Source organism: Lepisma saccharinum, chromosome 1 (assembly GCF_977018435.1).
Source record: "Lepisma saccharinum chromosome 1, izLepSacc3.1, whole genome shotgun sequence".
In the NCBI taxonomy this organism is placed as follows: Eukaryota; Metazoa; Arthropoda; class Insecta; order Zygentoma; family Lepismatidae; genus Lepisma; species Lepisma saccharinum.
Genome location: NC_139229.1, coordinates 42,781,076 through 42,806,388, shown reverse-complemented (window position 1 = coordinate 42,806,388; position 25,313 = coordinate 42,781,076). Strand labels below are relative to the sequence as shown.

Sequence of the window (25,313 nt, the reverse complement as noted above, 5' to 3'; positions counted from 1 at the left end):
TGACATGTGTGCATATGCATAGGGGTACCTTTACCTTACCGTTCATACTCATTGTGACAGGTAAGCGACGTAAAATAAATCCAATCGAATAAAGGACCAAACACATGTTCTAGCTGGTAATATTTTACGCACACAGTGGCAACATTGACACATGCGCAGTGAGCATCATGATACGGACACTTCCGTCTGTTAAAACTCGCCGACTTTTCACGATTTCGAGAGGAAGCAGCACTTCGTCTCTTTCTCTCTCTCTCTCTCTCTCTCTCTCCCTCTCTCTCCCTCTATCTCTCTCATTCTCTCTCTCTCTTATCACATCTGAACACTCCGAACTCAGCCAGAGCGGCAATATTCGTCATCTATTGTATTACTGATCTTCCATGGAGTGCCGAAGCGGCTTTTCGTAGCTATTTATCTCATCTTCGTGTATACATGTCAGTCCATGAAAAGGATTTTCCAAGCTTACAGAAAAGGAAAGAAGACTTAAAACCGAATCACACGGAACTGGATTTCCAGAAGGAATTCCCTAGTTGGCGATGCACCGGCTACCCATCTGCTAGTTTTCGCCTCACACAATACATGTTGCCGCACTTGTCAGTCAAAGAGCGTATATATACCGGGTGGTCCAAAAGTCGCAGAACGGTCACATATCGTGAGAAATACACATCGAATCGGAAAACGAAAAAATACGTGTTTAATAAGTGAAAGAAAGCTATTCAATGATATCACACTTGATTCCCCACCCCGCCCCCTGGACAACTGTGCAATAAATAAATAAAAAAAATCATACAAAAAAAATCAAAGGGACGCTCTGCCCCTAATCGAGCTAGAGTGAAATTAATTCAGTTAGGAGGATGGTTGATAGCACGTTGGACTCGGAATAAAGTCCTCTTTCTGATTCTACAATACAAAATGGGGGTTTCCATTTAAAATTTTACATTTGCCCCCCGGTATATAAGGAGGGGTTGTTCAACTTTTGGTATGATTAAGGTTGCTATATTTCATAAGTGAAAATCCGGTACACTGCTGACCGGAAGCTTGTTGGGGAGCGAGGGGTGCTGGACCCGACAAAGTTGTGTGTATGTAGTGTTGCCCACGAGACGAGACTTTGGCCTGTCTCGTCTCGTGGAGCCTCGTGGAAATGCTGTCTCGTCTCGAAAATATTCGTTTGTCTTATGACACATGGTCAATCTCGTCTCGTCTCGAATTTTTAAAAGCCTGTCCCGTCTCGTCCCGTGGGCAACACTATGTGTATGTACATATCCATTATCATATTCTTTACACTTCTTTTTTTTTTTAAAAAAAAACAACAGAAATCCACTTCGAAGTATATCATTAATCTTGCAATTTCTTTTCGGTGCCAAAATGAACTAAGCTGCCATCTCACAATGTCGAAACTTTATTTGAGATCTGCGGACTGAACAGTGCGGGCACTCAAGCACTGACTGTTTACAGTAAACAGCTTAGTATGCGATGGAAGAGATTTGCAACTGAAATTCAGTGCTGCTAGCAGACATCGGCGCTATCGTGAAGTGTGACTTTGCAGCATCTTCTTGTAACTCGATAACTCTTGTATTATCGAGAGGGAGCAGTTCAATGTACAGTTAGATTGTTTAGTAAAATGAACATTTTAATATTACGCATTTAAATATAAATAAAGTTCAGGAAAGTATAGTCTTCATCATTTCTTCTTCCTCACCCGATTCCAGGACATTTGTACTGTACATACCGAAGAAACTATTCGGGACACCAGGACAAATGATATCATTCCGGGATTGTCCCGGAAAATCCGTGACGTACAGCAGGCCTAGGTATGATCAGGCTATCAAAATCCAATCTAACAACCAGGCCATCCAACATTTTGACACATTGTTCCAATGAATGAGGGTCGGCCCGTGTCGGAGTGGTTAGCACATCGCGCTACAACGCGAGGGGTCCTGGTTTCGAAACCTGGCTTGGTCATGGATGTTTGTGAGTGTCCATTCATTCATCAATTTCATCATATCATCACTCATCCCCATCTTCGCAAATTAGCCAAAAAGTGGCACAAAAGGCGAAGTAAAATAAAGTAAATCAATCAATCAATCAACCAATGAATTAGGGATAGCCGTTTCACATTTTTGGAATAAGTTGCAATTTTGCAATGTTGACTGTGTTCAGAGAAACGTAAGTTCAATTCTACTACAAAATGGTTATAAAATGGACAATAATGGTTTAGTTTGAAATATTCTCTTATGCTCTCAGCTGGTGCATTATTCCTCCTATTTGTCGGCTGAGTGTTCTAGATCTCTTCATTTCTTTATCATAGTCTCTAAGTAGTTTCTCTGCTTTGGAATAAATTTCATTAAGTTCTCAGAACTTTTATAAAAAAAATATCTTGACATGTTCACAATATGGAACAGTCCACGTTTTGAGGTACCCAAAATTATGTTGCACTGCATAAAGCATTTTAGTTAGAACAAGTGGATATGTTTCAAACTCCCCACAGGTTACACACTGAAGAAACTGAAGAGCTTGCTGAAATGTTTCTCTTGTACTGGTAAATTGTAAAGCCTCTAAAGTTTCTACATTTCTACAAATCACGCTACTTACTATTGATACTTTTCGGTCCATCTTGTATCAAAACACTTCAGAATGTTACGGTGTTTCCCTGGTTTTCTTGCATTACGTTTCTAAAAAAACAAATTTCTTTAAGAAGACTCAAGGGGGAAAAAATATAACTGATTTGACATTCCCAATGCAGTTTCTTACCGCAGAAATTCCAAAACTACCAGAAAATTGCAGACATTTGGTTTGCAGCCCCATCTGGTGTGTGAAATTGCGTAATTTCCTTCCCATCCGTATCCCGTCCTCTACGTCTCTAATTGAGGAAAATATACGTAATAAGTCCGAAGAAATTTTTGTGAACAAACTGATAAAACAGGTAATCTGATAATTTTACTGGACCAAAGGGTGGGGGGGAGGTTTGGACCCGTTGAACCCCTCCTTAAATACGCCCATGCTTGTCTGTATACTTTTGTTCCCATAAGACATTGCGCAGAGCAGACAATCTAACGTTGTATTAAAAATTTAAAAAAATAAAATTATGAACTAGAAATTAGCTCCAAAGAAAAAATGATAATCAATGCGTACTGAACAAGCTTTATAACGAACTCGGGTACCCATATTCATACACGAGATTCATTCATAAAGGAAAATATATTTTGTTCAACTAAATACATCAAGAATTCAATACACTAGTAATGAAAAGGATTTTTCATTATCGGCTAATCATATTTGTCACGTACAAATCTCATTGCTTTGCATAAATCTATCTAATATATAAAAATGGATGTGTGTATGTATGTTCGTTCCAGCATAACTCTAGAACGCCTGAAACGATTTCAACCAAACTTTGTACGCGTATCATCTGCAACCTGGAAAGATTATGTCAACTTCACGTCAACACAGCGCTTTAAAAAAAAAAAAGTAGCTGGGGATATAAGAGGGGACGGTGCGTCGAAGCCAATATAACACAATATCACGTCACGTGCAAAATGTATAATCATGGCAAAAGTTGATCTATGTGGGCCGGAACCAGTGATGGCATCATAGTGAGGCAAGGGGGCGGGCGCCCCAGTTCACAGGCAAACGAGTGCACGAAAGAGCCAGATCTGGTTCCAAGAGAGCTAAGTTGGCAACACTGACTCGGAAGGAAAAGCCGGGCGGAGGTTGTTTCGCATGCCCTTAATACCAATAGTGTTATGGGGGAAGTATTTCTTTCCACTAATATATATATATATAGTGACTAAAACCCAAGGTTAAAGCGATTATAGTGGCCAGCAAGGAAACCTCAAAGTAGGCTTCACACAAAATATTTTAAGTGCAGTAGGAAAAATAAATTGTTAAAACTTGCTAAAAATACCATGCCAGGAAATTTAAATAAATTTTAAAAAGAGATTTATGTTTTGTCTACCTTCCTAATTGTACTTACATGGAATGCATTTCTGATTTTGATTCTTACACTTGTTGCTTGGTTTTAAGGCGTGGCGACACGAATGCGTCTCTGCCTTTCCACCAGACTGAAATGAAGAGAAAAATTAACTTAATTAGTTATCTCTAATAGCAAAATCTTACACACAAAAATGCGTGTGAAAAGTTGTAAAACTTTGCAATTACAGTACGCATACTTTGTGGAGAAAGATGTCAGCATTTAAAAAGTATTTTCTTGTATAATAGGATCTTAACAAATATTAACTGTTAATTCAAAGTGAGCTGTTAATTAAGAAAACAGAAATTGTACAAGCGAAGTTGAAATAACTGGAAATTACAAGAATAATAGACAATTATAATGGACAATAGGAAATACAATCCCAGCAAAAAGATAGAGAAAACTACATAAACTAATGATAGCAAATTAAAATTATGTAGAATGATACTAAGAAATGCCATTACCATTAAATAAATTAAGTTAAAAGGAGGATTTTTTAGGAATTCTTGAATTGGTTTTCTATCTTTTTTTTTAGTTTCAATTATTTGAAGCCAGTGGAGGCGATTTGGTTCCAAAATTGGGGTGCACGGACAGTTTACTTTCCCTTGGATAAGGTTTAGCATAGTGCGGGGGCAAAAGTGGAGTGGGGCAACTGCCCCCTCGAACACCCCTAATCGCCGACACTGTTTGAAGATGTCGGTGAGGCTGGGTATGATAATGAAATTTTCCGTTATGTGGGTTATGTGGACTGCAAATGACTAGTTGTAGACTGCTGATCTGGGCAATGGCAATGGGAGGAAATCCTGGTGTTCCTTGAGTACGTGTGCAAAATAGTTTTTAAGGGAAAGAGTGACAATTTTCCCGAGGTCCTTCTCTCTGAAGCAGCTGAGGAGCACTGTTGCCAACTCAGGTCTTTTGGAGCCAGATCTGGTTCTTTCATGCACTCGTTTGGCTGTGAACTGTGCCTCCCGCCCCCTGCCCCACCATGATGCCATCATTGGCTCCGGCACACATAGACCAACTTTTGCCATGAGCATACATTTTACACGTGACGTGATATTGTTATATTGGCTGCGTCGCCTCACCCCCTCTTATCTTCCCAGCTACTTTTATATAGAGCCGTGGCCGAGGTGAAGATAACAATATTTTATCCGGGAATCCTTTATTTTCGATTCCATACGACCATCACTGGATTATTGAGATGGGCGATGCCGCCAGATTAGACGGTGAAAACTAAGAATAAATTGTCATCACTTTAAAGTTAACGGTAACAGCAGCGCTATTAGGTCCATCTGACACCTAAAATTACCCTAGGAGGCACTTTATCCAGCCTTCGTTAAGCTACCTCCTTGAAAGTCGACTTTAGCTCCAATTAATGTGAGATATAGCTCTTTTATGCGCATCAGGTTTGGCAACACTGCCTGGATGGCTGTAGGAGGCAAGGAGAATTTCATTACGCTTATGGGAGCATTATTTTATTCGTTCTCTCGGGAATATCAAACATCCAATGACGTAGTATAGTACATGGACTATTAAAAACAAACACAACACTAACATTGAATTTATTGCAAAATAATGGATGTTTTTATGCGAAAGGAAACTAGAAAAGCAATAAACACAGAGGCGTCTCGTGAACACATGCGGTGCATGCTGCGCATGCGTCAATTGTGATAAAAGGACAGCTTGCTCTGCGACGACATTCATGAATATTTCTACACTCTAATTTCTTCATATAAGAGAAGTATTTATTTTACACGAGAGCTCTGAACTAAGCTTATATTACATTTCTTGGATCTGAAGTGATGCATGCGTCAATTGTGGGAAAAGAATTATTACTTTCTTTCACATCAGATCCAAGAAATGTAATATAAGCTTAGTTCAGAGCTCTCGTGTAAAATAAATACTTCTCCTATATGAAGAAATTAGAATGTAGAAATGCTCATGAATGTCGTCGCAGAGCAAGTTGCCCTTTTTCCCACAATTGACGCATGCGCAGCATGCACCGCATCCGTTCACGACACGCCTCTGAATAAACATAAAACAAAACTGTTTACAAATAATTTTCATTCACCTTCAAAATAGAAAATACTGCATACTGACTCAATTTCCATTAGAATCCGGGGCCTCCACGATGGCGCAGTGGTAGCGTCGTCGCCTTGTAATCAAGGAGTCCCGGGTTCGATACCCGGTGGAGGCACGTAGTGGTTCGGATCCAACTTTAAACTGTAGGTCCAGTCCCGATTAGCCTTACTGTGCATAAAGTGGACTTACAACACCAAATAAATAAATCAAACCATTAGAATCGGTCAAGTTTTTAACAGAGATATGAGTGGCCACCATCTTTGATGATGTCATGGCGGGAAAATGTACCAGGTGGCGGAGATGTCCACCTAAGTCAAACTTACTTCTATACTCAAACATTCCTACAGAATCATAACAAGAGGCAGTACTACCAAGAGCCCTGCGAAAGACTGACACATTTCATGAAAAGAAAATGAAAGGGAGAATGAGAGAAATTAGGATTAATAATTGAAACATTTCTGCGAATTAGAGAAATTTGGAATTGTGACAGTTGTCTGGTGAAAAATTAGAGACCCATCTTCTAAACTCTAGCTCGGGAATCTCTGGTGTAAGGCCGTGCATAAAGGGGAGAAAGTAAGTGTTAGTACACGCTGCTGCAGTCGTTTTCCCCTCCACACAATCCCGTTCTCTCTCACGTGTTCATTGATCGAGCCGTCTCGAATCACTACTTGCTTTCGTTCGCTCGCTCCAGAGATTCTCGGGACAAAGTATATGTTTTCATAATTTACTCGGACAAGTTCAACAGATGCTGGTGTGGTGTGGCGTGGAGGTTGGTTAGAACAAGTGGAGATATTTTAAACTCTTCCACTAGTAAATTGTAAAGTCTGTAAAGTTTCTACAATTAGTGAATACAATTCCATAAGTCACGCTATTTAGTACTGATACTTTTATGTCCATCTTGTGTCAAACAACTTGAGAATGTTAAGGCGTTTCCTTAGTTTTCTTGCACAGTGTGTTTTTAAAAACCAAATAAGAAAACTCGGGGCGGAAAAAATTATAACTAAATTGACAGTTCCAATGCTGTTGCTTATCGCAGAATTGCAGACATTTTGTCTGCAGTCCCATCTGTTGTGTGGAATTACGTAATTTCCTTCCCATCCATATCCTGTCTTATACGTCTGGAATTTAGGACAAGAAAATAAGTTTGAAGAAATTTTTATAAACAAGCTGATAGAACAGGTAATCTGGTAAGTTTACTGAACCAAAAGGAGGGTTTGGACCCGTTGACCCCCCTTAAATACGCCCATGCACTATTCCAAGAATCTCTGGAGCAAAGCCGCGCATAACGGAAGAGAAGGGGAGAATGAGAGTGGTCGGGGCAAAGCAGTACACGCTGATGTAACCAGCTGGTAACTGCAGTCCCCTTTGGCTTTCCAAGCAATTCCGTTTCCTCGCAAAATTTCATTGTTCGAGCCCCTCTTGGGCAGACTTACTTTCGCTCGGTTGCTTCACAGATTCCAGGGACAGAGTATAGTACCCCGTGCTTGGTTGTAATGTTCTTGAGCGTCCACTGTAGATTGCACAGAGTTTTGATGTATAAAAATAAGTTTATTTCCTGAAGGCGAACAATGTGAAGTTCTGTTTCAATTTAAGTTGTTGAACTGAGAGTTTTGGGCTTTCTTGGTTTCTTGCTTGCACTAGTCTTCCAAATTGAGATATCTTGAGTCAGATTCTGTTAAAATTGACAAGGTATACATCCTTATGCAGTTTGTAGAGTACACACGTTGTAGTCTGATGGGCACGTTCTATTTTCATTCCATGTCAAGCTTTGCTAAATGAACCCCTTGTTCAAATAAGAAGGAATTTTGGTTTGCTCCAGAGTTTATATCTACGATCCTCCAGTAAGAACACCGCCATGCATTTTTAGTCAGTCATTTCAAGGTGGAGCCTCCCAACATGATGACCCTCTTATCGTCTACATATACAGTAGTTGTGGCTAGCCGGGAACCACTGAACCCAGTTCGATATTTTGATTACATGTATATATATGTACAGTCTCGGACACTTCTGGGTTGTAACGACCCTATTGAAGAAGCACTGAAGCAAGCCATCCATGTCTGACCACCAAGCGCCTTGTGACTAGACAACCCAACCAACACTGCAATTCTGGGGCTTGTATACCAGTCACGCGTATAGGCTACATCTCTGTAAATTGAGTAGTGATGCCAAAGAGAAATACGAGATGAAGATTGTCGATCGTAATGTCTCGTGTTCTCGACATGGAATAATACTCGGTCCACGTTACGTTCCATTATTTAATGTTGTTTGGGAACGAACCTGACGGACTGGGTTTATATTTTCACTCCCTGCATTACAGTAAATTCCATATTTTACAATTATATTAATGCTTTGAGTCCTCCTCCGTAGTCGAGCGGGTTAAGGCGTTCACTCGTCTTGAGATCGTTCGCTGCGGGACGGCGTAGGTTCGAATCCGGCTCTGGTCGGAATTTATTCGGCCTACGTATAGGGCCGGTGGCAACCCACCATCGTGAGGAAATTGGGAAGCTCCGAGTGAGTGAGCGTAACCCGGTCAAGAAGACCTACAACAACGGCTGGGGGTTCGTCGGGCTGATCACCCGTCACCCCAACACTGGTCTGAGACCTCCACGCTATAACAGGTGACGGCGGAACAGTGTGGGAGGGAGACCAGCAGTCGGTAGGTAAGCCAAGGCCCGCCATGGTGCTGTAGAGCTGTAGGGTTATGTTATTAATGCTTTGAACGAAAATAACACCCACAAAAACATCGAACCCGCATGCACGCCACTTCTCACACACATGCACGTGAAAACAAACACACAAAGCTAAGTTTTAACTTCCAAGTGAATGTCCAAATAACAGTAAGTAGAGAAGCACGAAGTGCGAAACATGGGATTTTTCACAGAAAGAATGCGTATATTTTTGACATACGTGGTTTCTATTAATAGACAATGAAACAATTATGAGACAAAGTAAGATGCATTTTCGTCTTCAGGTGTTGAGGAAGGAAACAGACTGACTGGAAAAATAAATTGGTGTTATTGATAGAGTGTTGGATAGCGTACAGAGCTTTCACCAGTGAGGTCTAGGTTCAATCCCCACCAAGGACATATTTTTTATTATTTTCTATTAGTGAAGAAGTATATAATATTGTTTTCTAGGCAATTTTGACGAAAGGATACACATCAAATTTGTTCGTTTAATCTGTATTTTCATTCTTCTAATAAGTTCTCTATCACAAGGGGATATAGAGATTCTCTATCTAGGCGATGGATATCTTTTCAATGGTTCCGTAGCTACGATTCTCCAGTCCCTTCCACCCACTTGTCTTATTTATTTACCTTATTCATATCAACTCACGAAATACCATGAATCTAACGAAAACACACAGATATAGTTAGAGCAAGAAACACACCTCGCGTCGAAGGTTCCATACTCGAGTTCTGGCTTTTTTGCGAGAGTGATTATTCCGGTGTGTCTGTTTATCACCTTTCTCTAAAAAATATTCCTCATTATTGCCGTGATTAACCTAGGGAGAGACCAAAGCGACTGAAATAACAAAAGTACAGAAAATGCAAGAGACATCTGCCTAGGCATGTTATACCTTGGGAATTAGCAATCTGGAAATTAACTTGCGTTTCAGTCGACTACTTGCGAAAGAGTTTCGTGTTGTCTCGATTGGAGTGTTGGTTATCGTGTCGGATTAGCATGTGGGCAACCCGAGTTCGAGCCCAGCGGAAGGAAAGTTGTTTTTTTTTGTCTAATTTCATCGAACCTTATTTAAAAAACTGAGGTTTCTGCAAAACCTTTTGAATTGCATGCCACTTCGTATGTTGGTAATCTGAAAGCAGCAAAGATGAAAATTTGATGTTCCGAAGCGACGATGTATTTGTGTATGTGTTGAAAAAACGCATTTATTTATTAGCGAAAAACATGCAGTCACGTGATCATTGAGAACGCTTCCTAGTTGTCAGTGCTAATATGGCAGTAGCTACAGTGTGTCAACACACCAACTTTCACGTTTCCCGTAGAATGATTACCTTTCCACGTTTCAAAATCATGAGTGCTGTCTAAAGCAATTGATAATCACAGAAACATAATTTTTTCTTGAGCATGCCCTTTATTTTGTGTCTTGATTGTTGAAATAACACGTTGAAACGAACAGTAATATGTTTAGAGTGTGTTTAGAGGAATGTCTTGTGACTGTATGGGAATACTGAAGTAATTTTTAAGGCCATCCGGAAATGTGTAGTTATTGGAAAATAATCCAATCGTTTTTATTCGTTTTGACATAGTTAGAATAGGATATTTTGATCTACTTTTGTCAACATGAGGATGTTAAAATGATAAAATTTATGTATCATGAAAGAACCTCCAAGGGTTGTTATCTTTGTTGTAAGTGCCCTTGTTGCCAACCCAGCTCTGATGATTTCTGATGGAGGAATACAGAGCGATAGTGATCCTTGGATACCTCAATCAATAGCTGACAATACTACGTATTTGCTGGTGATAACTAGAAAGGAATCATAAAATACGCTGCAAGTAAACAGTGTACTGTACTGGACGTTCCAAGTATTGAATGGAAAATCTTGCCTCCACTCATGGGCGTACATATAATATAGTTCACGTAAGAGGATGGAGAGGGGTCAACTTTTGGTATTATTAGGGCTGCTATATTTCATAAGTGAAAATCAGGGACATACTTGTTGAGGAGCGGGGGAAAGTGAGTGCTGGAATTTGAGGGAAGTATACTACCATTATCATATTCTTTATACTTCTTAAAAAGAAAAACAGAAATCCACTTCGAAGTATATCATTAATCTTGCAATTTCTTTTCAGTGCCATAATGAACTAAGCTGCTATCTCACAATGTCGAAACTTTATTTGAGAACTGCGGACTGAACAGTGCGGGCACTCAAGCACTGACTGTTTACAGTAAACAGCTTAGTATGCGATGGAAGAGATTTGCAACTGAAATTCAGTGCTGCTAGCAGACGGCGGCGCTGTTGTGAAGTCTAATATCTTTGCAGCATTTTTTGTAACTCGACAACTGTTGTAGTATCGAGATGGAGCGGTTCAATGTACAGTTAGATTGTTTAGTAAAATGAACATTTTAATATTACGCATTTAAATATAAATACATTTCAGGAAAGTATAGTCTTCATCATTTCTTCTTTCCCACCCGATTCCAGGACATTTGTGCATCGCGAAGATACTATTCGGAACACCAGGACAAATTATATCATTGCGGGATTGTCCCGGAAAATCCGTGACGTATAGCAGGCCTAGGTAAGATGAGGCTATCAAAATCCAATCTAACAACCAGGCCATCCAACATTTTCACACACTGTTTCAATGAATGAAGGATAGCCATTTCACATTTTTGGAATAAGTTGTTGCAATTTTTGCAATGTCTTGACGGTATTAAGAGAAACATGAGTTCAATTCTACTACAAAATGGTTAATAAATGGAAAATAATGGTTTACTTCGTAATATTCTTTTGTGTTCTCAACTGGTGCATTATTCCTCCTATTTGATGGATCTTCATTTCTTCATCATCGTCTCTTTGTACTTTCTCTGCTTTCAAATATATATCATTAAAGTTCTCAGAACTCTCTCTTAGTTTTTTTTAATATGTCTATTAGAATACTGACATGTTCACAGTACTTGAACAGTTCACCTTTTGAGGTGCCCAACATAATCTTGCACTGCATGAAAACAATTTAGTTAGAACAAGTAGACATATTTCAAACTCCCTACAGCTTACACAGTGAAGAAACTGAAAAGCTTGCTGAAATATTTCTCTTCTGCTAGTAAATTGTAAAGACTTTAAAGTTTCTACAATTAGGGAATACAATTCCTCAAGTCACGCTTACTATTGATACTTTTCTGTCCATCTTGTGTCAAACAACTTGAGAATGTTACGGTGTTTCCCTGGTATCTTGCACTGCGTTTTTAGAAACCAAACTCCTTTAAAAAGACCCGAGTGAAAAAAAAATAACTGATTTGACAGTCCCAATGTAGTTTCTTATCGCAGAAATTCCGAAACTATCAGGAAATTGCAGACATTTGGTCTGTAGTCCTATCTGGTGTGGGGAATTACGTAATTTCCTTCCCATACGTATCCCGTCCTATACGTCTCTAATTTAGGAGAATAAAGTACGTCCGGAGAAATTTTTTATGAATAAGCGGATAGAACAGGTAACCTAGTAATTTTACTGAACCAAAATGGGGGTTGGACCCGTTGAATCACCCCCCTTAAATACGCCCATGCCTCAACTACATTATGCGAATGTGAAGGATACGACTTTGAGACTTGATCAAACAAGGGAAACGAACTTATAAAAAAATTCATAGCAAAATATTTTCTAAATAATTTTCAGTATAATTTCGTATCATCAATTACCTTGAATAAGTGGTATTCTTTCAGTCATATTTTCAGAAATAAAATTGGGTTGTGTATATATATTGTATTTATCTTTAATTTGTTATTTAAGGTAAATTTATAAATAAGAAATAGGTTAATTTCGTCTAAAGTTTTCGTAACCCTATCAAATACAAAATACTGTTGTTTGACTCGAGAATTATTAAGACATTTATCTCGCAGTTATTCACATAAAGTATTACAGTGAGTTTTCTACAAAACCACTACTTTTATTTTTCAAAAATAAATTTCTTGCTATATAATGAAAGTTTACACTATTTGAAACATTTCTTAACTATCCGGAAGTTGACATGTGCAACCGTTCCCGAGATATATCAAATCAAAAATATTCAATATGGCGAACGGACTCTTTTCAGCACACAGATGGCGATTGGCTACTCGACTAAACATGTCTTAAGTGGTATTACAATTAATTCTACGAAGTCTCTTGCTTTTATCGAAAAGTCAATGATTCTGGACTTTATCGCCGGACTGTGATAAAGACACTTTTTTGGTGCTGTCCTCCATTTGGAGACACATTTTATGGCGCATCCTTCATTAAAATATATTGAAACTTATATCGCTTTAAAGCTTATAAATTAGGCTACAACATTTATTCGAAACAATTTCTTGTCATTTAATTTGTTTAAAAGTTACAAGGCAAAACTTTGGAAAGTACTAGAAAAAATGCACTCTTTAAAGATTATTTTTTAAATTACGGCAAAACCACCGACATTATAGAAAAATTAGACAGAATCGTTTTTGTAGCCCATCTAATGAGGATTAAGACTAAGAAAAGATTACCTGCCTACGACGATTGGTTACGGACATAACACTTATAGGTCAATAACTGAGAGTCTGCGAAATTGATGTTTGGGGGGGCGCTGGGTGGGGGGAAGCACAGCAGGGAGGGGCGGGGACTTTTGGGATTTTGCACTACCAGTAGTGTTCTAACAACTAGCCAAAATTCAGCTTTCTCGGAATTATTCATTGGCTTTTTTTTTGTCCTTCATTGACTGGGCTATGACCAGATTGTTTGTACACATCGTACGCTTGTCTCCTTGCGCACTCCGCGGTTTCTTTGTTTAAAACTGAACATTGCCGAACATGTAACATATTGTACTGACAGTGGCGGCGATTGGGTTCCGAAAATGGAAGGGGCAAGGTGCCAAAACAGGGGGTGGGGGCAAAGACAGTATATTTCCCTTTGTAGATAAGGTTTAGCATAGTGCAGGGGCAAAAGTGGCGAAAAGTTCGGGAGCAACTGCCCCCCCCCCCCTCGCTCCTGAGTTCTTGGTAATGAAAGCAACAGTAATGTCTAGCGAGGTGAAGCTTTTAATTAGGATATTTGTTACTAAGTAGGACTATGGCACCTCGCACGTGAAAAGCTTACGATGTGTACAAACAATCAAGTCAGTGGCTGATCATAAACATACATTGGCAATTATCTCGCAAACGGCTTGTTCGGGATCCCGTGTTTACTGAGACATTTTTTGCTTCTACTATCGTGGACATTTCACCGTTTCAGTTTGCGCTATTACTTCTGGTGGTGGGAGCAGACACACACACACACACACAGGGGTGCCCATCCCCCCCCCCCCAAGGCCAATGGCGCACCCCCCAAAATCATGTCATGCGCCCTCCCCCAAATCATATCATTCGCGCCCTCAAACCATATAGTAATCCTCACAAAGTATTTAATTACGACAGCGTGTCTACCGAAAGTAACTTTTTCTTAGCTTTACTGAACACTATACTTGATCTGCCCATCACTCAAGACCGCCCGTAAAATCGTTGATCATAATCGACAATATCGCTTGTCTTGAACGCGTAATGCAGCTATAGTATAAAAATTTCACATTCACCTCTAAAGAGCCAAAGACGCATCCTAGCAACGCAGCATTGCGAGCGAAGCGATCAAGAAAATTTTAACATCCATCTCTTCGCAGGCTTTCAAGAATATTAATTTAATAGGATGTCAATACTTTCTTAGTCTTTTGCAGCTTCTCCTTTGACACGTTCGGGGTCGAAAGAGTGTGGATGTCATATCGCTAAATGCAGTCTCCAAAATTTAATGTTCGAACTCTCTCTCCACTACAGAAATCCATCTGAGATTTAACACTTTATCAAGAGCTTTCTATCTCCCCCTTTAAATTTAATATTCAATCAATTTTAGACTTACTGTTGATATTGAAGAGTGGATATTGCCTTCTCCAAAAAAATAATTATCAGTCTCCACACCAGAATTGCCGCAACAGTCTAGGACAATAGCAATACACAAGAATTGGATATCTCCTTAATTTTAATGCTCAATCTCCCTCTAAATAAAATATATACATGTTGAATTTTATATTATTTTAAGGAAAAATCCCTCCCAAAAATCTCGATGACGCAACCTGCGCCATAATCCCCCTCCCCTGTGTGCACCCCTCCACACACACACACACGCGCGCGCTGAACTATAGTAATAGTAGAAAGATAAAATAACATATCACAACGTAAATTATGTTGATTTGTCCATCTGTCGTTTTGATGAGTCAACAATAGGTGTAGTGTGTCATTGAGTGGTTTCAGTTACACAGAGTCTTAATCACTCATGCGATAGACCTATTGAAAGCAGGTGTGGTAATAGAATGAAGTTTTGAGAGCGACGCTTCAAAATTGTCTTAGGAATGTTTTACTTCTCTTTAATAACACTTTTAATAACTTGGTCGGGTTGTAAATTTAGTTCTTAGAACGATAATTTTTCTCGCGTAGATTCTTAAAATGCCTGACGATTCGAATCAGTGTTGTGGTGGTGGCAGGGGCAACGCCAGAGGTGTGCGAAGAGACCCCTTATTTATCGTCCGCACACTCTCTTCAAAACTTAACGTTCAACCAAAAACACTAACTCTTACAATGTCATGTTATGTCATGTCTAGCGTGACCATACGTCCCGTTCTGACCGGGACAGTCCCGTTTGAGAGTTGTGTCCCGGTCGTCCCGTCCATTTTATTATAAAGCCACTATTTGTCCCGTTTTGTAAAAGTCTAGGAGTTATCTTGAAAACCAAACATTGCATCCTTAAAAATATATGATTTATTGTTGTATTCTGTGTGTGCAGTTATTTGTAGAATAAGTATGCAGTTTCTTTAGGGAATCGCAACAGGAATTTAAAGTTCCTGCATTTTAAGGGGGTTCTAAAGCCATGTTAAAGCATAGGCCCAAATTTCAATGGATAAACCGTACAACTAATACAGATTTGGTAAGGAAGAAATTTAGCACATCGTTTTCTTCCAATATCCCTCGTTTCAGTTCTCTTAACTTTAGAAATAACAACACAAACGTGACGTCATTTATTGACAGTAAATATTGCTTAATTATCGTTTATTGACCAACCTGTATGCAGCCACTTTGATTATAATGCGTAGATCTGGCAACATGGCCCTCGGTTGCCATGGCAAACGGTGCTGCCATCTGTTATCGAACTGCCTTTAGTATGGCCTTAACACAAACTCAAAAGAAAAAACTAGAGTTGTGTGTCTCATATGTAGAGAAGGTTTTCCGGGAGATTCATAAACGGTTGATGAAGAATAACGCTGCTCACAAGAAGATTACTTCTGCTAAATACTTCCGTCATTACTCAACTTCAACATAGGACTAACATCATAGGTTGATCAGAATGGAAGAGAAATGCTATGTAAATCATACCGAGTTTAATAATTAATAAATTTTGACAACAGGAGATCATATTTCATTTATTATTCATGATGTATCATTTATGCGATCCATCCTTTAATAAATAATAATACATTAAGAATAACAATAATTTTACAATTAGGCCTAACTCATTTTTCAGTAAGGAGGGGGCGGAGAACTGATCACCTTGGAATGTCCCGCTTTTTGGGTCAAAATATTATGGTAACCCTAGATGTCGTCATATTGAGTGCCGAATGATGAAATGAGACCGCTGTTATTGTATACAACAGGCGAGCATTGATCCAACTCTGAAAGAGAAGCTGCATTTACTTTTCTGTACTTGTAATCAACGAGTCCCGGGTTCGATACCCGGTGGAGGCACATAGTGGTCCTACTTTAAATTGTTGGTCCAGTTCCAATTAGCCTTACTGTGCATAAAGTGGACTTAAAACAACAACTCAATCAATCGAAACTTTCCTGTTTTAACTGCAGTGTCTATAAAGATAAATGGACGTTGTCTTTCTCTTGCCAGCATTGTTGTTTTCGATAATTGTCTATAGCTCAGTGTAAGTTGTTTTGTTTTCTTTTTTTTCAGCATTGTTGGTAAACTGTTATATTTTCCCTACTACTTCTTCTTTTCTCTAAGTCTCACCGCAACAGTTGATTTCAAGGTATTATCCGGTTGTCTCGGAAAATTATTTAACGCGAGTTGTATTGTGACGGGAGTTTTCTTGTTAAACGAGTAATTAAATATTTCGAAGTGTGAGGCTCTGTATGGTGGCACGCGTCGCATACCCCTAACGGCGGTCCAGACTTATGTATTTATTGTGAGCTCTTTCTGTACAATATCACGTAATTGTTACAAATATTGGTATAATGAACAACCATAAAAAAATTACCTTTGCCCTTCATTTCTATGAATATCGTGCAGATTTATATTTACAGCTGTAGAAAGGCTTCTAATTCCGTTAAAGTGTGAAGTCATTTTGTTTTGATTTTGTTTTTTCTTTTGCCATGTTCAGCATTGTCATTTATTCTCGCTGTCGCACGGAATTACTGCTGGAAAAGCGCCAGAAAAACAGATTGGAACTCCGAGAAACGAGCCCAAAGGCGGAAACACCACCACCCAGAGGCGGCGCCAGAATCAATCGTTTAGGGGTGCTGAGGGGGTGCGGAGTGAAACTTAGGGGGTGCGATGGTGATAATATAAAGAAAACATGAAACGCGCATGTAACCTTTAGCCACTACATCAAATTCCATTCAACTTTTAGTTGGCATCTGTGATGGAAGCTTCAGAATACTAGCGACTTTCTTATTTCTTGCTTGATTATTGCACAACAACGACATGTTTCAAAATGTATTTATTTTATTTATTTATTTATTTATTGAAATTTCCAGTACAGCAGAAGCCATTATAAACCAGAAAGAAACAACAGTAAAACAGTACACTTGAGTCAAATTGAACACACGAAACAAAATTAAATAAAATAAAATAAACAAAATATGAACATAAACAAGTCAAGACAGTACCGAGGTAAACAGATGAGTTTCACAAAAGCATTACTTATATACATTTTTTTCTATGTTGGTGATAAAAGATGGATATGAACTGAATATATCGATTTGGTTTGAGATGTCATTGAACTGTTTTGGTAGCCTATTTAATAGTGAACGTTGAATGAGTGAGAGTCTGGGAGTTGCAGTGTGGAAAGTTTCCTTGCTCCGTGTTTTGTGTTTAGGCACTCTGAGGGAGAGTTCGTGGAGTTGGATGCTGCATCTTAGGTTTCCAAAAGGAATAGCTTCTTCAAGGGAGGACAATGGCATAGATGGCCGTCCGGAGGATTTGAAATTATGTAGTTACTTTCATGAAATTTTCAAGTCACATTTTTTGGCCTCCCCGATGGCGCAGTGGTAGTGTTATCGCCTTGCAAGCAAGGGGTCCCGTGTTCGATTCCCGGTGGAGACACATAGTGGTTCGGATCCCACTTTAAACTGTATGTCCAGTCCCGTTTAGCCTTACTGTGCACAAAGTTGACTTAAAACACCAACTCAACTCAAGTCACATTTTTGGACTGCTTCGGTTTTCTGAAAATGTTCCCATGCTTTTTCCCCTCTCTATTATAGCTATGCGTTCATTACGGGTACATAGCCTACCTTCCGTCTGCCCCAGAGGCTGCGATATCACGACAGAACGCGAAGTGCACTGCAACGTCGTCTTTATTTAAACCGCTCCAACATAACAACGAACTGCAACACTTATTCGTGAAATTTGAGTCTCTCGTAACAGTCTTTCAAAAGTTTGAAATAGTACCATTGCAATGCATTGGTACGTTAACTAGCTCAGGCGTACGCAGGATTTTTTTCCGGGAGGGGATGGAATGGTAAAGGTGGATAGTGTATAGCTGCTTTCTAGGAGACTGCATACACAATGAGATATATTTCGTATATTAAAATCTTTCCACTCTCAAAAGTGGCATCGGGAGCAGAGTGAGTTTGCATTTACTCTGGTTTTCCCCGAGTTCTTCACTGCTTTAGTATGAAAATGTTCATTTTCTCAAAATTTCGGAGTGGTATGTATCCCCTTCACCCCCTCTCCTCTTACGCCAGTGTTTACTGGATATGTTAGGTAAAATAGAACGTACGAAGAAGGTAACAACTGCGAAAAGAAAATTTAATCTCTAGTACATTTGCATTTCTCTTTTGTGACATCTCCCGATTTCCCGTCATAAACTCAATTGTTCGAGAGAGTACAAGCAGGCATCGTCATGATTCTTTCCGTTGAAGCCGGAAGATCCCAAATTCAGGGACGTGGAAATTACGACCGATGGATCAATTGAGAAAATATTGCAAGGAAAGAAAAGACCGTGGCAGGGAAACTTGTCCCGGTCTGCATAGGTCTATTCCCTTTTGTGTGTAATAAAACCGCAGCTAAAATAGAAATATAGAACTCGAAGGGAAGGGGGGGGGGTAGACTTGCTGGATTTCACCAGCATGCTAATGAGCAACAACAACAAAAAGACACCTAGGGTAGTATTTTAAGAGCGGTTGAGGGTGAATTTGCATCTTTGGTTTCTCTATCCTCCAGTGGTTGCTAATGTTTTGCTCGGGAAAGGAGGGGGGAAATATGCATGCAATTTATAATATATCGATGCTTCAGGAGTATGACCGATGTATCGGTATCGGCCGATTACAGTGGTATCGGTAAGTATCGATTGAATTTTCTTCGCCGATACGACCCGATACCAATGATCTTGATTAGCTACGTAGAAAAGCGGCCAAGAGAAACAAATCATTTGTCAAGATTTGTTCTTTTCAAAGGTTCACCCTTCCTTGTGACTTGGGGGTCCAACACAGGAAGTTCCATGTAGATTTCCTAGAAATGCTGTACCCTCCTGGGAGGCAGACGACAAAATCAAAGCCAGGACTAAAGTGCTGCGCCCAAAAGTGACACTGAAGGCATGCAACAGCCTGGTGATCAACGCTATGTGGAAATAAAAGAAACCATTCATTGACAATTTTTGCTTGGGAACTCGTAAGGTAAGAACGTGGACGTTTTCGAAAACCAGCATTTTAATAATTATTATCTCATTCCGGAGTTCTTGGGAAGGGGATGAATGTGACTGTGAGGGGTGAGGCTTGTAGATCCTTACCCTTCTGTGAAAGCCTTTGTGTGACTGCTGGCCGATACCGGCACTGCATCGACTTGTTCTTGTTGCAAATGACAGAATATAATGGACAGCAGGGCATAAACAGAGTCGGCCAAATGAGCATTATTATACAGGATTAGCCTAGAAGAAATATACAATTTAAACGCTTTATAAATTGAAATTTGTTTGTTACATCAGGAAGCATTTAGTACTGTTGTGTAGAGAAAGTCTTCAAGTTTACGACCTCCGGTTTTCGTTTGTCTTCGTGACGTCAGCATCACGTGAGCCTTGACGTAAGTCGAGCAGTATGGATGCTAGCCAGGTGGAGAAAGGCTTTCTGTGTGATTCAATTTGCAAAAACAAATTCTGTTACTATCGTGCAGCATCGTTTTAGCACACGGTATTGTAAACAACCACCCACAAGGCAGTCAATCTACGATTGGAGGAAGAAATTTGAGGAAACTGGTTGTCTGTGCAAGGGGAAAAGTAGTGTTTGGGGTGAACTGGACTATATCTGTCGTTTACTAAAGGCTCACACATAGGAGACTTGTAACTTACCAATCTAAACTTCAGGACGTACTGTTCAAACCATGTAAGTATTTCAGCCCTATTATCAAAACTCTTCTTTCTGTAAAACTTTGAAAGTGTCTATTTCTTTTAGGCTAACCCTGTATATCTGTATTTCAGGGTGGCCACTCTAGGACCATTATGAAATTCAAGTATGATTCCCGATTTTCAAGGCGAACTTTCCAGAATTCAAGGCTACAAGAAGATGTTCTCACTGTTTCAATCTTGCGTATTACCGCCTCTCACCAACCCCTGCCCCCCACACACATACAGTATATTAATAAAAGTATTTAATTTAGGGTGTAGTGTTTACATTTGCATTTCACATACTCAGACTCGAAATACATCTACAAAAAGTCACAAATATTACGGGATATACTAATCTACAAAAAAATGTTAGTTATACAAGAATTTCAAACTCAAATTTACCTAATTAAAATTCAAGATATCTCAATAAACTTCAGTCTGTCAGATAGATTGTTTTGTAAACGGCACTAACAAAGTAAACAGATTGAGATAATTCAGTTTTATTTTCCACGCAGCTTACTTTTCCTTCCTTCATAAAAATAGAAGCTAAACAGAGAATTACTTGCCTCAGGGCATTTATAAATAGACTATGTATAAACTCAATTGGATTTCTATTAACAAAAGATGAAATTTTTCACGTCTACGGAGAAAAATTCAAGCAGAATTCACGCGTAATTTCCAGAGCCAAAATTCACGTATAATTCCCGGAATTCAAGGAATTTCCGGTATGAAGCCACCCTGTATTTGTATATATTTTTACGTCGCTTTCCTCCCTCTCATGGTTAACCCAAAGACAAGAATGTTTAGATGAAACTGAAGTAAGGACACTTAAAATAATAAAGCGATCTTGCAGTGTAAAAACAACACTGGGCCTCCCCAGTGGCGCAGTGGTAGTGTCGCGCCTTGTAATAAATGTACCAACAACAATAATAATAATAATGACATTGTTGTTATTATTATTGTTACTGGAATCAACATGGCGCCGGCTTCTGACCTCTGTGGGATCTGTGTTAAAGGAATTTACGGTAAACAACAAGTTCTAGCTTGCATAGTTTGTAATACAAGGTTTCACGTGAAATCCTGTCTGAAGCTTAGCAACATTGAAGTGGATTGCTTCATGATTAATGAAGTTTCAACATATAAATGCATGAAATGTATTCAACTCCGCAACGATGATACGCCGGTGACTCGAACGCCATCTGAGACTAGAATTAAAGCTGTAAGTTACTCCGATTTAATGATTTCTGAAGAAAATTATAGTGAGGATAATAGTGATGATGAACTAAACGATGGTTAAATAATGGCATAGCTCGGAGGGCAAGAAATGAAAAGTATGCAGGAGATTGTCGTGTTATGGATTCTGTGACGTCACTGATATTAACAGTGCAAGAGTTAATTAATCAGGTGCAATGTTTGAGGGCTGAGATAGTTGTAATTAGGGATCAAAATATCGAATTAAGTAAGAAGCTTGAAACAATTAACCAGCAGAATTCGTATAGTTTGTTGCCGGACCCTGTGGCCGAGTGGTTAGCGACGCCAAGGGTCCCAGGTTCGAATCCCGCTCGAGCTTGGTTGGTTGTGAATGTCCATTCATCAATTTCATCACTCATCCCCATCTTCGCAAATTAGCCTAGAGGTACAAAACGCGAAGTAAAATAAACTCAATCAATCAATCGTATAGTTTGTTACAAGGAAAACAAAACACAAACCAGCTTCTTGAAGAAGTCAAGGCCAAAAAGACAGCCACCCTTCCCAACAAGGAAATAACAAAGGAATCTATGTCAGAACAGCAAGTAGCTCTGCATAACAAGGTTGTCCCAGAAAACAAAACAATGATCCGTACTTTTCCGTTGGAAAAAGTAAACAAACCAAGTGAAGCTAAGAAACTGGTGCAAGGTCAAAACCCTTAAAAAAAAAACTACCAGTTTTACAGAAAGGGATAAAAGAAAAAGTCTTATTTGTTACTAGATCTTATCCTAATTCAAGATTATATCATAGAAACTACCAAAGTAAAAAAGGCCGTTGTATGTATAACATTAAAAAAAAAAAAAATGTTTCGAAAAAAAAATTGCCAACCCTGGGATTAATGGTCTTTTGGTCTCATCTAAATCTAGAAAGCTACAGATATTAATTTCGTCGCATTATTGAGTGGTGCCAGTGATTGCGATTCCCTTACCTGGAACTCCACTTTCAGAAGAATTGGAAACTTCCTTCGCTGTTCGCAATGCTTCACGAAGTTTTGTGTTAGGACTGCTTTGTCAGGAATCGCAGAAATCATTCCATCCTCTTCAGCTGTGGAGAGAGAGAGAAGGCGTTAGTTTCATTGGCTGAGGAGACGTTGGTAACATTTTATTTCAAATCAATAAATTATAGGAGCGTTAGAAGGGCTACAGCCATTTACGTATATTAGACAATGTATCACATTTCATCATAACATTATCCCTCCATAAAAATCATACTCATGACCCACATAAAGACCTGTTTTTGGACAGTAAAACAGGTCTGATCGCTAATATACGCATTGCAAGTCTTGTATAATAACCAAACGAACCATAATAGATAACTATATATATCATTATAAATATCATACAATCGTTATAATAAAATAATATAGATAAATATATCATCATTTTGAACATTTTGCATTGTATATCATATTTAAATTTGTACATCCCCCATTCAGTGGAAGCGATTTGGTTCCATAACTAGGGGGGGCAAGGGCAATTTACTTGGTACATAGTGCAAGGTAAAAGTGGCAAAAAGTGGGGGAGCAACTGCCCTCCTACGTCCCCCATATCGCAGCCACTGCCCTCAATGATATCAACTGCTTACTCACATTCAATCATGGAGGATAAAACACTCATGACTGACAAAACGACCTGTTGTGGGACGACTCTTCTTTCCACGATAAATTCTACACAGCTCTTGTGACAATTCCTTTCCACGTCATTCAGTTCCACCATTCGTTTAGCGTAGTGGTTAACGCTGTCGCCTTGTAATGAAGGTGTCCCTGGTTTGATCTTCGGCGGAGACACGTTGCACAATGGCTCCGATGACACTTTAATCTTTAAGGGCGGTACCGATTGGTCCATCTGAGCATAAAGTGAGTTATAAAATCTTTGCCCTTTTTTCTTTTTTGTCTTTTGTCGGACGTCCTATGGAATCATATAAAAATAAAAACTACTCTCGCAGCCGTTGTCACGAGCTAATTTCGCCTGTCCTCTTGAGCTAGCTGACTACGCGACATGTTACCTCAACTTCTAGGGTTAACTATACCCTGTCCCACCTATCTTTAGAGCAGGGCAGCGCATAGCGTCAATGAACGGGGGGGGAGGGAGATGGCAGAGCAAAGCAGTACACGCTGCTGTGAAGGCTGGTAACTGGAGTCGCCTTTTCCCCTCCACGCAATCGAATTCCCTTTCACATGTTCATTGGTGGAGTCGTCTCGCATCACTACCTGCGCAGAGACTTGTTTTCGTTCGCCTGATCCAGAGATAGTTCGGACAGGGTATAGCTTACCCGTGCCGTACCAGAAACAAGCTTACCTAAATGGGGGCGGGGCTAACAGACTCACAATTTTTTTATCACTAAAATTCAAGAAACCAATATAATTGAATTACTGCTTCCTTTGTTGATTATATACAAGTATGTGCAGTTATTTATTAATTATCATAATTATAAAAATATCATCATTAATAATAAATAATAATCATAACCACACTTATATTACCATTCACTAAAACTCACAAAAATATAATAATTTTTAATTAATGGCTTTTTGTTTACAGAGATGTTGTTCTTCATTAATTATAATAATTACAAAAATTACCATCCAATTGTGCACTCTCACTGGCTCGAGTGTCTAGAACAACATGCATTAAAAGATGGCGCCTGATAGGCGGAGGGGAGGGGGAGCGACTGCTGCTATAGCTGATGTCTTGGACGCAGTGCCAGTTCGGCATCTTTGACACAACCCCAGAGGAAGCCGATCGGACCCGTATCTGGTTTCGAGCCACCACCTGTTTTTCTGTAAAGCGATGTTACCACTTTTGCGTGCAGTGTTTAGACATTCCTTCATTCACTGTGATGTTATACTCTCAAGGTTTGTCTATATATTGTATAAAAAATAGCACAACACAATAACACAACCTAGCAAAGATAAAGAACCGGAACCTCGCGTTCAGAAATCTCTAAATAAACCGAATAAGCAACATCTTATTTACTCCACATGAAGTTGACAAGACCTGTCATTTCTTGGACGAACGCTATTGGTGGGAAAGCTTTCAGGGGACGATTTATTGGACTCCACGTGGACCTGACATGTGGTTGTTAGGGGGAAAACTGATCTTTCGGAACTTTCTTTGATGTAAAGTGTTCATCCAAAGAGGACGACAACTTTACCAGCTTTTGCAGCAGATGTAGGCTCCTTTTCTCCCCTTCCCTACCGTTATGCGCCGCATTGTTCCAGAGATTTCCGGGAGAGAGCAGTTGTAGTTTCCGGCGTGAACCCTCCCCTTTCACATAGGCTGTGCCAATGGGGAAAATAGGTGAAATGATTGGTCACTTGGCTGCATTTCCTACTAGTCACAGCAGGCGCACAGTGTGGTATTTTCGTAATCTAGCTGGACAAAATTATTTAGCCTTCAATATGTACGTTATATATGCTGTAAAGTGTTGTAGATGAAATACAAAAGCACTGCCAAGGGTTGAGACATATATTTCAAGAAAATATCTCATACTAATAATAGAATATATGACAATGATTGGCGTTAAATCGGTTAATAATATCAATAAAACCAAAGCACAGAAGAAACGAAAAGTATTCAAGATAAAATATAGAAACAAGATCCTTATACCACACGTCGAAAAAATTCCGCAGTGAAATTTGCGTATTCATTCTGTAATTTAAAAAAAAGTGTATGAGTGTCGCAAACATTCGCAAAC

General features: G+C 39.3%; 1 protein-coding gene across 1 annotated transcript in view; it reads right to left on the bottom strand.

Annotated features, from left to right (window-relative positions):
* Positions 1-25,313, bottom strand: part of Ptp36E (protein tyrosine phosphatase 36E) — a 224,668-nt gene that overhangs the window by 79,603 nt on the left and 119,752 nt on the right. Inside the window, exons 2-3 of the mRNA XM_083131173.1 lie at positions 22,546-22,661; positions 3,971-4,058 (exon numbers count right to left, since the gene is read on the bottom strand). Coding sequence (XP_082987299.1) covers positions 3,971-4,058; positions 22,546-22,661 — 204 coding nt within the window. The remainder of the gene's footprint in view (positions 1-3,970; positions 4,059-22,545; positions 22,662-25,313) is intronic.